Below are 17,413 nucleotides of genomic sequence, written 5' to 3'. Positions count from 1 at the left end.
TTCCTCTCAAGAATCTTGCTGCTTCAGGGGAAGCTGACGTGTATGTATTTAACCAAAAGACCAAGACTGTAAAAGCTGTATTGCAACCATGTAGAGCTTCATAATTGCAGAAGTTGGCTAATGGGCAAAGTAACTTTTGAAAAAGAACTCTGGTTAAGATGTATTGTGTAAAAAAGAAAACCATAATATTTTGGGAGACACTTACCTTGTACAGTTTATTGCGCAGTAATTCAATATTCAGTTCATCTAGGGTATTTTCAGACATGCAGTCTTGAAAGAATGGAGCTGAAAGTGGAAATGATCACACAAAATAAATTCATCAAAAGCATGATTATCAACTATGGAAAGATTTCCTGCACATACCATCCTGTGCTCATTCCTGACCAGGACACTGTGGAGCGGCAATCCACAGACTGGATAAAGCTACCAGTAATGGTGACAGTGAGAGTGATTAGTTATTTAGCATTTACTCTGTGCAAGCTGTTCACTAAACATTGCATGTATTTGATCCTCACAACACCTTGGACCTGTTCACTTTATGCCTTACTTTTGAAGTGCCCCTACCCCTCATCTAATCGTAATATTTATCACTTCCAACCTCACTATATGCTAAGGACTGAGCTGTGCTAAAACTGTGTCATATTTAGTTTTCAAAACTCTGTTATACTAAGATACTATTGTTTTTATTTTATTTTTTTTTTATTTTTTTAACGTTTATTTATTTTTGAGACAGAGAGACAGAGCATGAACAGGGGAGGGACAGAGAGAGAGGAAGACACAGAATCTGAAATGGGCTCCAGCCTCTGAGCTGTCAGCACAGAGCCTGACGCGGGGCTCGAACTCACGAACCGTGAGATCATGACCTGAGCCGAAGTCGGACGCTTAACCGACTGAGCCACCCAGGCGCCCCATTATTGTTTTTAAAATGAGGAAACTGAGATACACTGAATTGCCCCAAGTCACCATGTTGGGACCAGACAGAGCCTGGAATCAAACATCCATGATTACAGGCTTACCCTCTTTCTTTCACACTCCCTTAGCACCACACATTTAATGACACCATTTTTTTTCTTTTTAAAATTTCTGTTTTCAACAGCAACTATTTTGACAAATGATCTACAGTGAATTGCTATGAACTGCTACTATCCAGGTTTCCTGACAATAATGTATATAAAATTATCCCATTAGCATTTTGAATGCTAGAACTATTATCAGTGCTACATTATAATGAAATTAGCATTTGTTTCCTCATTGTTTCAGGTCATTTGACAGGCACCCCTGAGCGTCTCAGAAAAATGGCATTCCTAAACTTTCTAAACAAAATGTACACAGCCTTATTTAGACAGAAATTTAAAAGGAAAGGATAAGGAATTAATCATATAGAACCCAGTTAGAAAATTAATTTTTTGAAAAATGACAAGTTCTATCATTTATTTACTATGATCTGGTACAAAGTACAAAGATGTGGAGGTCGAGAGGTAGCCCCAGCTCCTACTGGGCTACAAATGGATCTTATGTGACTTTAGGAAGGTTACTTTCATTTGTTGCCATCTGAAAAATGAGGGAGCTGAACTAGATGATTCCTTAATGTCCCTTCCATGTCTATGAATCTGTATAGTATGATATTATATTCATGGAGAAAACGATGAATTGAATGTGCATTTTTTACTGACTATGATGATGTGCACACGCAGCTATACAACTGCTTATGCATTTGTACCTAATGGTGTTTCAACCAGAACAGCATTGAAGAGGTCCGAAGGTGTCTCAGCAATGTTGACTGCTTCCATTTCTGTGAAACGGCCCAGTGGGTGGCACTTCACCAGAATTTCTTTCACAGATTTTTTTTGCAATGCACCGTTCATCAATAGAATCACATTGTCTATCATGTAACTGCACCTGGTTTAGAAGAAAGAAATCAATTGCATGAGAATAAGAAGCATACCACCAGTAAAAAAATAAAAATATAAAAGACACAATAATAAATAAACAAAAATATAGTTCAGGCATATACTTTTTCATTAAGGAAATATAGGAGTCTCTTCTTATTTTGAACTTTGGGGTTTGAGAGATGTGAATGGGGTAAAATATCTGACTCTCTGGGATATCATAGTTTGAAAATCAATGTTGTAATAACTAACTAAAGCTAAATAAAACCTAGGCTGGTGGAAATTTGCAGAAAATGACCCCTACATTGTAATTGGTGAATGTGGTATGAGGGTGAGTGCGAAATTGTGTGGTTTCTCAGAGTGGGCTATGGTCTTAAAAAGTTGAGGAACACAGACCTGGAGCATTTCACTCTATCTTAAAAACTGACTAAATCTGTAGTAAAGCCCATCATTGAGGGGTGCCTGGGTGGCTCAGTCAGTTAAGTGGCCAGTGGTCTTGATTTTGGCTCAGGTCATGATATCACAGGCAAGAGACTGAGCCCCACCTTGGGATCCATGTTGGGTGTGGAGCTTGCTTAAGATCCTCTTTCTCTCTCTCTCTCTCTCTCTCTCTCTCTCTCTCTCTCAAAAAAAAAGTCAATTTCCTGCCTGTTTAAAAAAAAGCCCATCATTGATCCAAAATTAAAAATTTTTTATTAAATTTAATATTAAAATATTTAATGTTTGTTTATTTATTTAAAAATTAAAATATTCTGTATTCTTTTCCTCCTATGAGACCAGGTAGTGAACTTTCTAGCCATTTTCTCCCTAGATCCCCAAGAGCCCATAGGTTCATATTTTATATGGTTACATGGCTAAATATAAGCTCTGCCCAGGATATTCTGGATGCATATGCTTGTTAAATCATGTGCTCAGCACCCAAGATATTCCAAGCAATGAGGTTGAGAAGTAAAAGAAACACAGTCCCTTACTTCACAGAGAATATAGTTGGAGGGAGGAACTGGACAAAGAATCCATTACAGTAAATTGTAACCAAGCACAGATGCTAGGCAAATTATAGTGTAGTGAGGGGATTCAGAGCTGGGCACCAAAACAGCCTGGGATGGGACTTCTAGGGAATGATATTCAAGCTGAAACTTGCAAAACGAGTAGGAGCTATCCAGGCAACAGTGGCTAGGAATTAAGGAAAAGAGCACTTCAAAGCAGAAGGAAGTGTATGTGAAAAGCCCCAGAGAAGAGAATACAAGGAGTTCTCTGCCTGGAGCTGGGCACTGGAGGTGGGGCTGTGGCTGAACAAGCAAGGTTTTGACAGACAAAATGAAGAATCTGGGTGTGGGGGGGCGATGGAAGATACTGAATGCCTTCAAGCAGAAGGGGGTGTTATGATTTATGTAGAATAATGATTAAAACAGAGAAGGATAAACAAACAGATACTGAGGTGCTTTACAAAAGTTACATCATTTAATCATGATAACAACACTGTCATGATAACAAGGTGTACTGTGATTATCTCCATTTTACAGATGAGGAGCCAGAGGGGCCAAGGAAGGTAAAAATCTAACTCATGATGACACAGCTAACAAATGAAAGAGCTGAGGAACTCAAAAGCAGTCTGCTTCTAGGATCTTTCTCTTAGCCTTTATATTATGCTGTGTTTAGCAGTCAAGGATAGTCAAGAATGACACATAGATTTCTAGGTTTACAAGATCGTGGAGTCATTTATTGAGATGAGAGCATTGGAGGAAGAGTAGGTTGTTGTGGGAGCAGATGCTTTGGACAGAATGAGTTTAGATGCCCGGGAGATATCCAAGAGGAGATGCTAAGTAAGCTTCAGAAATATGAGTCCTGAAGACAGCTGGGAGCAGACATTTGAGGGGGGCTTGTGGGGGTGGAGGGTAGTTTAACAGTGGAAACATAAGTCTTGGGTATGGTTGGGATCACATCCTAGAGTGCATATAGTGTTCTGCCCTGAGAACCCTGGAGAAACTCAACATTTGAGGACCTCGATGGAATCTCAGAAAGAATGACCAAATAGGAGGGGGAAAACCAGTAAAGAGAATTCTACAAGTCCTAGGAAGAAGTGGTCAGAGCATCAAAGGCCACAAGAAAGTCAAGGTAGACATTGAAGTGTCCATAAGATGCAGCAACTAAGTGGTTATCTGGCAACACAGTGAAAAAACTTCCAGTGGAGTTTATTGGTGGAAGGGACACGGGAGAAGGTGGCAGAAATGTGATCACGTGTGTTTAAAGTGAGTGGGAAGTAAAAAGGTTTAAAAAGAAAAGATTTCAAACAACAAATTGACCTTAAAAGGGGAAGACAGTTCAATGGAAACCCAGGGGCCAAGGGGCTTTGGATTTTGGTTTTTGTTTTTTTAAGATGGGAGAGAAAAGAACATGGTCCAGTGGTGAAAGGAAGAAGGGAGCCGAGAGGGTGAGGTTTTGAATCAGGAGAGCGAAGGGGCAGCCAACTTAGGAGCTGAGGTTCTCCAGGTTTGACAGTGACGGGACTAACCCCTGCCACAATTCAGGCTTGAAAAGTAAATGAATAAAAATTAGCCAAGTCTCTTAGAAGCACTGTCCCTGGAACGTGGCTGCAGTGGTCACAAGACTTCCTGTGCAAGAGTGCATTTCCCGCTGGAAGAGAATTTCCTTCATTGTGAAGCTTTGACAGTTTACCCCAATAAAAATTCTATCTGAAAAAGTTTAGAAGCAGGCAATTATCCCTTTATAAAAGGCACATGACTCTAAAGTTTCTTCGCCTCCCAAACAGCAGTACTAAATTTAGACATTATAGAATTTTAGACTCCTTTTTATCTCTTGAAAATGATATTAAAATGGAAGTGCTTATTTAACTGTCCTTTTATGGCTCAAAAACTATTACCTGAGAGGGGAATTGCTAGCACTTAATAACCCTTAGCAGGCTCCAGACATTTAATTGTTCCCCACAGCACCTCTGTAATGTAAAAGCATATGAGCTGCTAACATTCCCAACTTGCAGAGGACTATTAGACCAATGTTGACAGGCAACCAATGTCAGTGCTGTAAGGATTTAGGCGACATGTAACACTCAAGCCTTTGCCTGTGCAGTAGGTGTGCTCATGTGTGTATTGAGTTAAACTTACTTGCTTTTAGGGATGTCTGGTTGGCTTAGTTGGTAGAGCATGACTGTAGTATCAGAGTCATGAATTGGAGCCTCACATTAGGGGTAGAGTTTGCTTAAAAAAAAATCTAAAAATTTAATTTAAATTTTTTTTTTTTTTTTTGCTAATAGTCTAAGCCCTATATTGCAAAGAACAGGGCTATAGAGATTGGTTTTATTTGAACTCATTATTTAAATGGTCTTGTTTCTAAGATGGAACAGTAGCACAGTTTTCCTAGTTGTTCAGGAAATGAAGACAGAACACAGGACTTGGTTCATGGCAGGGGGCAGAAAGGAGAGGACTTCTTTCCTGTCCCCTCCCTCATCCCCATCACACATATGCTGGTATATAACTATCATTGGCTCTCTGGGGTGGCAGGGGGAATGGCATGCCTAGAGATAGTTTATATTCTCCAGACTCTAATCTTTATAGACCTCCAGGGCCGTGCATACAGTGATATAGTGGTAAGGAATAAAATCACTGCTGATATTGCTTGAGTAATTTCTGAGCTTAAAGACACTTGGATGTTCACCTAGTTCAATGTTCTCATGTTTTATATAGTTGTGTTCATAAGTAGTGACAGAGCCAGGATGAGTTGGGTTAACTTTTCTTCTACTAGTAGTCTAGACAAACATCCTCATTTTAGCCCCTTTCTAAATATTTTATTCTATAACTCTGATATTGGCACCTACGAAAACCATGATGTCACCGAAAATTGTGATAGAGTGAACGACTTAATTTCAAAAATTTTAGGTTGTAAAAATTATAATTTTTAAAATACCTGCCCTCTTGGAGGCTTTTACTGTGTGTCAGACGGTGCATGCATGTTCTCACTCAAGCCGCACTAGTCAATGAGTCAATGCTGAAAGGACCATCACTACCACCACTTTATTTAAATATCTTGTCCAAGATCACACTGCTAGAAAGAGGCAGAGTTGGTACCCCAAAACCAAACCTCTGACTCTGTATTAGATTCAGAAAAAACAGCTAAAGGCAAATGATATTTTCACATTTCCTTTTGGTCTTAGTGCTATTTTTTCTCTCTCTCTTTAAAGTTTCTCTCTCTCTCTCTCTCTCTTTTTTTTTTTTAGTAATCTCTATGCCCGAGGTGGGGCTAGAACTCATGACCCTGAGATCAAGAATTGCATGCTTCCCTGACTGATCCAGCAAAGCACCCTTATTTTTCCTCTTTTTGTTCCCAAACTTATTTAAGGGTCTTGAAGCTAATTAAAATATATTTCTTATATGCTAACTACCAAATTCTGGGCTGTCATAACAGTTGCTGAATGGTCAGATAATGTAGAGCCATAATTTGGCGAGTTAGAGGAATTATTCTTCAGCTCTAGTCAAAACCTCTGCTCAGCCTCAGATCTATATTCTTTCACTTCCTTTTTGTGGCTATGACTGACTGGTCTTCTCATAGACATCACAGTCATATTATCTCAAAACCTGAATGCCCCTAATGTTTCTCTTTCTTCTGTAATTGCTATCAGCAACATCACTACTTTCATTCCTAAAAATCTGTCAATGGCTTCTTTTTGCCTTTAGAATAAAGAACAAATTTCTCATTATTGTACACAAGGCTCTTTATTACTTGGCTTCTGATTACTTCTCCAGCTATGAATGTGAATAATATCATTAAAAAGAAAGTGTGCATTTTAGAAAAGTGAATAGAACAGAACCCCACCCTCCCCCACCCTGCAAAAGAAAACTCTTAAGGGGCAGTAAGAAAACTTTGCAAGGAAGACTGAGGAAGGGCCAAAATGGGAAAAGGAGCACGAAGAGAAAGTGTCATCACAGAATGCAGGGGACATGGACATCAACAACTGAATACCAGGGCAAGTTATGAAAGGCTGAAAATATATCCTACTGGACCTAGCAGCTAGAGTGGTTTGGGTGGCCCTGTGGCATAGACAACAAGACTGAAGTGGTTTGAGTAAACAAGTGAGAAAATAGAGGACTCTAGACTATCCTTTTTAAGAAGCTTAGCCTCAAGGTGCGGGAAAGGTAGAATATCACTGTCTTCAAATAGTCACTGTGTAAACTAATCAAATCATCCATATGACATTTTGTCAATCTTAAATTGTCCCAGTAGAAGAGCCCGGGCTTTGAAACAAAGAAACCTAATTCTGAACCTAACTCTGTCACTTAAAAACCAGTTTAACAAGAGCTCCATTTTCTTAGTCTTAAAATGGAAATATTTATTCAACTTTGAATGGTTGGCATTAGTATTAGTAACACAAATGAAAGCACTAGCAGAGTGCCTCAGATAAAGGAAGGCAAAGTCATACACTCTTAGAGGAAGATAATTTCCTATAAACCAGACTTTGGAGGAAGGGGAGCAGAAAATTATAAGCCACATCATCTTTGGTATAAAAATTTGCAATGTTTAAACTCTTTTATGGTCTGAGATTTCTACATTTCTGTAATTTCACACTGAGTTCTAGCCAATAGAACCTTGTCAAAATTTTCTCAGACTTTATTAACCCCTTTACGGTGTAAAGACAACAACTGAGAGGTAGTCATTTAGAAGACTGGAACATCCACCAGACCATAAATTATGTTTTTTGCTGGGATATTTATTAAACATTAAATCTGATTTATACCTGTTTTATAAAACTTGTTACCATCCTGTTCTGCATATTGTAACCCTAGAATGATCCTTGCATGGTCATTATTTCACAATGTTTCCTATAAGATACTGGAACTTCAAACAGTTTAATGTTTATCTCTTTGGGAATGTAATCATTAATCTGAAAACAATTCTGATTAACTAGCTGTCATGAATGACAACTGCTTTTATATATAAAAAGGTCTGAATCCCTTTGTTAGCTGGAGAATCTTCAGGGCTCTGTCTGAACTTCTCCATTTGGGTATATTTGGATAGTAAGTAACTTGGTGCACGTGGTGATTACAACAGTTTCATTATCTAAAAGCATTGTGACTTGATCGTAAGAGCCACATCCTGATATCAGGACTTGATTGCCATACATTCCTTTCTACCAAGAGGTTGAATCAGTATCTTTCCATCTGCAACACTTGATACAGCATTCTTGATGACAGTTCTGCTTAGGTGACCAGAACTGTGATGTTTGCTAGGTCACACTGGTACCTACAAAGAATACAGGGACAGGGACATGAAATGCATTATCAAGAGTAATTGTCCGTAGACAGGATTGGGTGATGTCTGAAATACACTTGGTGTACTGTGAGTTATTTCATTCCTCAGTGCAATTCCTCAATGAAATGTGCTGATCCACCGCTAAGAGGCCTGACAATATTTATTGTGACATGGACAATAGGGCCTTATTGGAAGTATTTTCCAATGTATTAATTTTTTTAAATGTTTATTTATTTTTGAGAGACAGAGAGACAGAGCACGAGCAGGGGAGGGGCAGAGAGAGAGTGGGAGACACAGAATCTGAAGCAGGCTCCAGGCTCTGAGCTATCAGCACAAAGCCCGACGTGAGGTTGGAACTCACGAACCGTGAGATCATGACCTGAGCCGAAGTCGGACGCTCAACCGACTGAGCCCCCCAGGCGCCCCCCAATGTATTAATTTTCAAATGGAAGTTTTCCTTGATCACATTGGGAAACATCTCTTTTACTCCAGATTCATTTAATCCAGTGCTAACTCCATATCCTCACATAGGGCAGTTCTGCTATTTAGTCTGACTTGCTAAAGAGAATGTTGAGATTTAGAGTATCCCCATAAACATCTGCCCCTTCTTGAAATTTGACTTCTTTTGGGTAACATAATCTTACTTCCCCTAAAGTTTCCCTTTTTTAAATAGAAGAAGTGAAAATTAAAATAATTTTAAAAAGCAATTAATTTTGCTGTCACACTAATTTTTCCTTCTAGCAAAATAAAATAGTAAAAAATTGCTCAGAAGTCAGCACTGCCTATAATAGCATATTTTAGAACAAGACTGCTGATCACTATGCATTTCCCAAACTCTTGGTAGCTCTGGAATCTTTAGAAGACTCTTTTCTCTGGTACTTCTCTACAATCTTGGTCTAACCCATCTGTGAGGATTTAAAAATTCCTCAAACTTATTTGTCCTTTTCTACATCAGTGCCCATGTTCCTATTAATTCTCCATTCTCTAGCTATTTTGATTCTCTCTCTAAATATTTGTATTTATATCTATCTTGGGGTGAAATTAATTTTCAATATATATTGGCAGTATCAATGGTGAACATAAAGAATAGTTAGCTCATTCATTCACAAATATTTGTTGCATATCTGAGGACATAAGAACTGGATTCCAGTGCTAATTCTGCCCCTATTCAATTGTGTGCTTTTGGATAAGTCATTTTACATATTTATTTCAAATACAGTTATTTACAGATAATTCTTATCAATCTTTATTAGTTATAGGAGTTTGTTCAGTACATTTTTGTGGCCTCCAAGAAGCCTGAACCATACTTGTACAGAATACAGACACGATGATGATTTTTTTCAATCAATGAATAAGTTTTTCTTTATGTTCATTCAAGTACATTAACTCTGTCAGTCACTGGGTAAACAAAGGTGAAGGACTTAATTGACTACCTGGTATCTTACCCTGAGCTGCCTTTCTAGGGTCATAGCTGCCTATTTCTTGCTTTTTCAATAATTTTCCATTGAGGAGATTTATAATATTAGAGAGATTATTCTATGTCACCCCTTCTTTAGCCATGCATGTAAATACTATGGTAATTCACAGGAAAACACCAGTGGAGTGATTCTTCTTGTCAGTTAGAGAGGTTAAACAAGTTGTATCTATCATAGCCTGTTCATTTGGCCAAGAACAGTTAACAGGTGGATCTCATCTTTCTTATATTCAACAAACCAGTCACAGAAGATGTTGGAGCATCTTATATCTTCTGATGAGAAAAGAAAAAAAAAAAAAGATCTGAGAGACTAGGAAAGGAACAAAACTTTCATATGCTGTTGGAGTATGAGAGCAATCTGCTAATATCTATCAAAATCTAGGACCTGCATATCTATTGAAAAAGTAATTTCACTTCTAGGAATTCATGCTAAAGAAATTCTGGCATGGGAAAGCAAAGATATATGTACAATGATGCCTGTTGAGACATTATTTGAGAAAGCAAAGAAATGAAATAACGTAGACGGATGAAAGGGGAATAGTTAAATAAATAATGGTAGATGTAACACAGTGAGATACAAAATATTTTTTAAATAAGATAGATCTTATGTGCTTATGCAGAAAATTCTCAGGGCACATGAGTGGCTCAGTTGGTCGAGCATCTGAGTCTTGGTTTCACCTCAGGCCATGATCCCAGGGTTGTGGGATCAAGCCCAGTGTTAGAGCTGAGCATGGAGCCTGCCTACGATTCTGTCTCTCTCCCTCTGCCCCTCTACTCCACTCATTCTCTCTCTAAAATAAACTAAAAAATGAAAAAAATTTTGAAAAAAAGAAAATTCTGACTAGATTATGTAAAAGATAACTTATAGGTAATGTATATAATTTCACTGTTCTAAAGCAAACAATAAAACCAACTATGTATATTTATATTTGTTTGTTTACATATAAACATGTATATACATAAAACTTTTTCATATAGAAGAAATTATGCATCAAACTTATGAAGGTTGGCGTGCCTGGCTGGCTGGCTCAGTCGGTAGAGCATACAACTCCTGATTTTAGGGTTGAAAGTTTGAGCCTCACATTGGGTGTAGAGATTACCTAAAAGTAAAATCTAAAACAAATAATAATTTTTTTTTAAAAAGTAAAAAAAATAAACCAAAACCTCTGGGCTTTGGGAAATATATTCAGAAATATAGTCTCTACTTAATCTTGGTTTCCTTATTTCTAAAACATGGATAATATTAGTGCCACCCATATGGTTGTCATGAGAATTAAATGAATTTAATACATGTAAAGTAATTATAAAAGTGCTGCCTTGTAGGGAGCACTAAATAAAATGTAATAAAAAATTCTTTAAAAAAAACATAGGCACAGGCTTCTTTTTCAATTAAAAAAATAAAATAAACACGAAAAAGTAAAATACAAGGACGGCAATGGATATCTGGATCAGTACCAGGGTGGATTTCAGTCTTTCCAGGTTATGAGACAGGCTCAAACCTCTGCTACTCAACAAATGTTGGGGAAAGAGCAAGACTTTGGAAAGCAGGTTACTGGGATCAGTCATGGCCCCTGGTGGTTGGTTGCTACCCTACTCAGAATGTCGACGAAGAGCGAAGGAAAAAACACGTCTCTTTTGGCCCTAATTTGTTTCCCACTCAAAGAGAAGTGTCGTAGGGATGGCATCCTAAGCTCTTTTACATCCAGTATCTTAACATCCTTAAACCTCAGACACTAATTTTGCTGACGTCACTTGCCATCGGCAGCCCAACATTAGTAGTGGTTTTATGTATTGTGTTTCTGCGGCTGCACTTTGCCTCCTCCCAGCCACATCCGTGTACAAACAGGCTCTCGTCCTTCAAGTCTTCAGCTTTGGCATCACCTTCATTATGCAGTCTTTTCTCGCTTTCACCGGTGAATATTACATCCTAATGCAAAAAATTAGCTGCATTTTTTGGCTACGTGCATATGTTTATATTGAATATGTATATATTTTTTCATTCTCCAGTTTCATGGGCGTGGGACCTATATAGTCATACAGGGCCACGCTTGGTTTAATTCTCTGCTACTGCTCTCTTGAAATTACTAAACATTTTTTTAACAAGGGCCCTGTATTTTCATTTGCACTAGGCCTTGCAAAATACATAGCTGGTCCTGTTTTCAAATTACACTTGCAATTCTATATTGTATATAATTATTACTATTCTAGATGAGGAAACCAAGTCTTTGAATAGGTAAGTAACTTTTTTTCAAGGTTCCATAACTGCTCTATTGTAGACTCAGGTTAGAGTCTACCGACTAGTTACAAGAATTTCTCACCTGCATCAGGGTCACCTGGAGGGCTTATTAAAAGTGCAGATTCACAGACCACATTCCAGGGCCTAATAAAACATAATTTTTATAAGCAGGGTCTTGGAATCTGCACCTTAACCAACTCTTCCACTGGTTTAGAGAACAAGATTATATTCAATTCATCTCTAATTTTAGAACCTAGCATAGGCCTTCACTCACAGCAGTCACTTAGTACATGTTATGCTGACTAAGTGAGTGTCATTCAGTTATAGACAGATCCAGCATTGCTATTGCAGAATAGCACCAGGGTTTTTCAATTCTCAAAGTGCTTGAGAGTTTAAATGCTGGAAGCCTTATCAGCAGCTACAGTTGAGACATTTTTGCCACATACTTTCTTGCCATTGAACATCCACATGGAATCCCTGGATATAAAATCGTTAAGTTGTTGCAGTTCTTAAGATTTCAGAAGGACTTTTCTGGCCAGAGATTCAGAATCACAAATGCATAGTGGTGTCAAAAGGTCAATCTCATGATATTATTGGGAAGGTGATTACTGAAATCAAGATTTAACAAATTAAATACTTTGTGGACTTTGATGTAAGGAAGACACAAAACTCAGCACTTCTAAAATGTTCATGACCAGATGGAAAGCTATTTAGTCATTTAAAAATGCTAAGAAAATTTTTTGACATAGAAAAAAAAATGCTGATACTATACATAGAAAAATTAAGATTCAAACTTATATCTACAGAGTGATTCTAGTTCTTTTAAAATGTATAGAAAAAAATATGAAAATAATGCCAAATGATGATGAGATTAAGGGTGTTTTATTTATATAATTTTCTCTAATTTACAGTGGGCTTCCTGTTCTTTTTGATTAAAAGTAAAACCGAAATCCTTTATCTTACTTGCAAATTCTTTTTTCCTTAGCTTAGAATTTCCAGGAATTTTTCTTTCTTATCATAAATCAAGATGCTAAATTCTGTTACGTATAGCTCCCAAATGTGTTCAACCCCTGTTCCCTCCTCACTATCTCTATTTCCAGCATAAACTTTTAAAATATGTCTCTGTTTTCTCTGTTTCAAGTCCTATCCCTTCAATGCACCTTTCACAATACCAACAGAATCATCTTCCTAAAATATACATCAGATCAGTCCCCTCACTTTTCAGGGCAGTTTAAGAGCTTAAAAGTAAAAACAAACAAACAAAAAAGAGAAAATAACACCTTTGGAATGCTATTGAGAGTGACCTGATTTCGTACCTTAGCTTCTGTATTTACTAGCTAGTTACAAGATCCTTTAAGGATGCCCCAGGAAATAGGCATAATAACAGGAGTGTTATTATAACACTATTATAACACTATTATAACAATAATGTTTGCCATTATTGAACAAACACTGCACATACAGTAAGAACAGATACTTTACCATTGGTTAGAGGAGAAACTAAAGCCACGTCACATTGCCTTAGGCAGAGAAGCCGTAAGTGTTCAACTGGTCTTCCACATGGCTTCTCAGCAGAATACGCCCCACCTTACAAGGTGGTGACCGTTTGGTGAGGGGTACAGTCAGCAGCATGTAGGAAGCATGCCAATAGTGGAACCCTTTCTGAAAAGCCTTCCTTTATTGAGTTTTACTCATAGAGACTTAGGGTCAAAGCCCTTAATCTGGCCAGGCTCTTTACTCCCTTTTCCCAGCCCTTATCTAGACTCCAGCCACATCTGAGATGACTAGTTATTTCCACATACAAAATCTTCTAATGCCTCACTAGTTATTTTTTCAACTTAATGCCCTTTTAAAATTTTGTTCAAATTCTATTTTCACTGCAAAATCTTTTAAAATCAAAGTTAGTTATTCCATCCTTTAGCCTCCTCCAGTTGAATGCATAAGCCTCTATTACAGCTGTTGCTTAATTCTGTCTTATTTTTTCACCATTTGTGAACACATCAGCTTGCTCCATTAGAATGTAAAAATGTAAGTGACCCAGAATTATGTTACTGATTTTGTGACTAACGAGTGATGGTGCAACCAATTCATCTGGTTGGCTGAGGACTTTCCTGGTTTTAGCAGTAAAAAATCTGCATCCTGAGAAACCACTCGGGGCAAACCAACGTATACAGCCTCCTAATGTATAGTGCAGGGCAAAGCCTGTAAAAGATTTATAATACATCATCAGGATAGTTAAGAACTTTGAATTGCCTTTATAAAGAAATCCTTAAAGATTTCATCAGTGTGTGGTCCTTAACTTATAGTTCTTGGCTAATATGAGTCCAAGTACTTAAGACCATATTTCCTTGGTCATCCTATATTCAGAAAATTTATATCCCCTGAGGTGGAATATTTTGAATACAGAAAGATTGTTTTTAAGAGATGGCTAATCTCAAAAGGGATGAGAAGTTGAAATGCTGCCAGAAAGCGTTGAGTAGGAGGGAAGAAAAATAAAACAATCCAGTCCTATATTAAATAGTCTCTTCATTAAAACCCTATGGATTCATTCTTTTGTTTCACAAAACTGTGTATAATTATAGTATACAAAACCCCCAGATCTTCCTGCTATTAAGTATTTAAAAATATCCATTCCAGATTTTCAAAGTAAGTTTCACATATACAGTAATTATATCACACAAATGTGCCGTGCTTGGATTGTATTTATTAAAACAACTTAAATTTAGACTGTCTCTATTAGGGTTGACTTAATATTTCCATAAGGATGGCCTGGACATTTCCTGATAGAATAGGAAGTAATTATCTTATGGAAGTTCATGGGTGCTAGTTAGACACCTGACTTCACAAAACATTCTAGAAGAGAAATAAGAAAAGTAGTTTTAGGACTCTCTCTCTCTCTCTCTCTTTTTTTTTTTAGTACTCTTTTTCATATGTACACCTCTTGTTATGGTAACACATCTCTAGATTCTGCACAGAGCAGTTGGATGCTGCCTAGCCTGGCAACTCACATGATGCAGTGGGACAAATCATGGAATGAGATTGAGAAGACACAAGACAGATCAGAGGATGATAAGGCAATAGGGGAGTATTAGAGACTGTGGCTAATTAAAGAATGCAAGCATCAACTAAATATATTTTTAAAAAGTACTTTAAACACTCACCTGGTCATACAAAAATGTATCTTCAGGCATGACACCTGGTTTTTATCCCTAACATATTGGCCAGCAAATAACCAATATTCAAGTGCTATATAAAATATAAAATCCTGAGTTGTCTAGAAGTATTTTATAGCTCTGTGTAAGGTGCTGCTAAATACGGAATTATATATTGATTCCACAAATATTCAATGCCCATTACATACTAGGAAGTACAGATAGAGATACTAAAAGAACTAATTTAATGAATTTATAGCCAAGGGGTTCAATCCATTGAGCGTCTGACTCTGGATTTCGGCTCTGGTCATTATCTTGTGATTTGTAGGTTCGAGCCCTGCTTCAGGCTCCGCGCAGACAGCCTGCTTGGGATTCTCTCTCTCCTTCTCTCTCTGCCCTTCCCCCACTCTCTCTCTCTCTCTCTCTCTCTCTCTCTCTCTCCGTATCTCTCTCTCAAAATAAATAAATAAAAACTTAAAAAAAAAGAACTTATAGCCAAGAGAGTAGATAAATTAAAACATGTCCATTACTAACACCACTAACAATACTGATAGTACCCAAACTACCTCTCCACTTTCAGTTTGCATTAATAGTCTATGCAGGGCTTTGTGACCACCTATATTCTTATATATAGTTTTTAAACATTGTTAATGACTAGAAATACTTGGAATTTTAAGTAATTTTGTATTAGAAACAGAGTACATTTTAACTAGATCAACATGTTTGTTGTGAAATAAACATGCTTGCTTAATTAACGTTAAGGCCTTGTCCAGGTTTAAGATTCTATAATTAGGAAGCACTAAATCATGGAGTCATCACATAAGAGGAAACATTGACCAAGTGACTCAGAGTCACTCTTAGGGTTAGAGCACTTTCTAATATATTTTGAGCAAGTTTCTGTCACGTGAGCTCTGTCTCTCAACCTGGCAGCTTTCTGACTCCATTAAAATTGGACTGTCCTCTGTCATTATCATGGGTCAGATTTTCTCGATTTATCTAAAATCTGAGCAAAATACGTTTGCAAAGCCTGCTGCCAACATTTATTTTAAAGTATAACTCCGCCACTTGATCTGTGACCCAGGCAAACTATTGCACTTAAATTTTAGTTTTCTCATCCTTAAAATGGTGATGATAAGAACTAAGATTTGTCAGGTTTAAAGGAGACAATGTTTATAAAGCATTTAGCAGAGCCCTGGCATATGTAACATTCCATAAATATTGTCTAGTATTTTGACTGCCATTTCTACTTCCACACAGATAGGGCCATCTTGTCTTTGTGCCGAGGAATCTTTGATGGTGTCTCCATAACTACCCTTGCCAGACATTTTTGCAGGAGGCATCACTGCTTGGAAAAAAGCTTCTCTATCAGGCAGCCACTGAAGATTAGATATGAACCTGGACCTGATTCAGTCCAAGCCCATGCACTTTGTACTTCACCTCAACCCTTGCAAGGAGGTAAGAATCCTATGAACAAACTTGGCTTCTTCTTTTGTCTCTTTTACATTTTGATTTTCTGCTCCATATTCTTCTTATTTAAAAAATATTTTATTTTATTTTTTCTTAAGTAGGCTCCACACCCAACGTGGGTCTCAAACTCACGTCCCCGTGATGGAGAGTCACATGCTCTACCGGCTGAGCCAGCCAGGCGCCGCTTTAGATTTTTTTTTTTTTTAAGGAAGAATCTTGCAGTTAAAAGAATACTCTCTTTCAATCTTGCAGATTGAAAAATACTCTCCTCTGCCACTGAAGAGTGTGCATAGTCTGTCTGGAACTTACTTTTCTAACCTCCCTTCCCCATTCTTTCCTCCCCTTTTGGCACAGCCTACTCCTGCCCAAACTGACCTGTGATTCAACATACATGCAGTGCCCCTCCCATCTACATGCTTCAACCCCAGATGTTCAACCTTCTCCCTCATCCCCAAATTCTACCCCATTTCCAGGTTCAGCAGCAATGTCAGACCCTCTGGGAAGGCTTCCGAGAACCCTTCCCAAAGAAAGTGCTTGGGCTTTGCACTGAGTCAGATCCAAGTTCACACCTAATAGTCATCTCTGACTAGCTGTGTGTTTGTGGATCCTTAAAAAAATCAGCATTTGGGGTCTCGCCTATAAATAAAATCCTAACCTACAGCAGTGATAGGAAGTCTAATTGCACAAACAAGGTGTATTGGCACTAACCACAAGTCTCAGGTATATCAGCGATTACTTCTTGCCTCAAACCATGCTCATTTCTTCTACTTGCTTATTTATAGACATGGTATAGGAACAGCTGGACAGCTATTGGGTTAAAAACAATTTGAGCTGGATCCCTCGTCTCGTTCCCTACAATAAAGTAAATTCTACATGAACCAAGGTTATTTATTTATTTATTTATTTATTTAATGTTTATTTATTTTTGGAAGAG

The 17,413-nt window shown here is 37.7% G+C and overlaps 1 protein-coding gene across 3 annotated transcripts in view; it reads right to left on the bottom strand.

The window, feature by feature from the left end:
• The window catches only part of ATP6V0D2 (ATPase H+ transporting V0 subunit d2), a 48,507-nt gene that overhangs the window by 16,252 nt on the left and 14,842 nt on the right, over positions 1-17,413 (bottom strand). For all 3 annotated transcript variants that reach the window (XM_023248445.2, XM_023248446.2, XM_004001615.5), the window contains exons 3-4: positions 1,721-1,899; positions 206-285 (exon numbers count right to left, since the gene is read on the bottom strand). In XM_023248445.2, coding sequence (XP_023104213.1) covers positions 206-285; positions 1,721-1,899 — 259 coding nt within the window. The remainder of the gene's footprint in view (positions 1-205; positions 286-1,720; positions 1,900-17,413) is intronic.

This window comes from Felis catus, chromosome F2, assembly GCF_018350175.1.
Source record: "Felis catus isolate Fca126 chromosome F2, F.catus_Fca126_mat1.0, whole genome shotgun sequence".
NCBI classification, from domain to species: Eukaryota; Metazoa; Chordata; class Mammalia; order Carnivora; family Felidae; genus Felis; species Felis catus.
The sequence above is the reverse complement of the archived record's forward strand: the minus strand, read 5'-3'. Positions and strand labels throughout refer to the sequence as shown.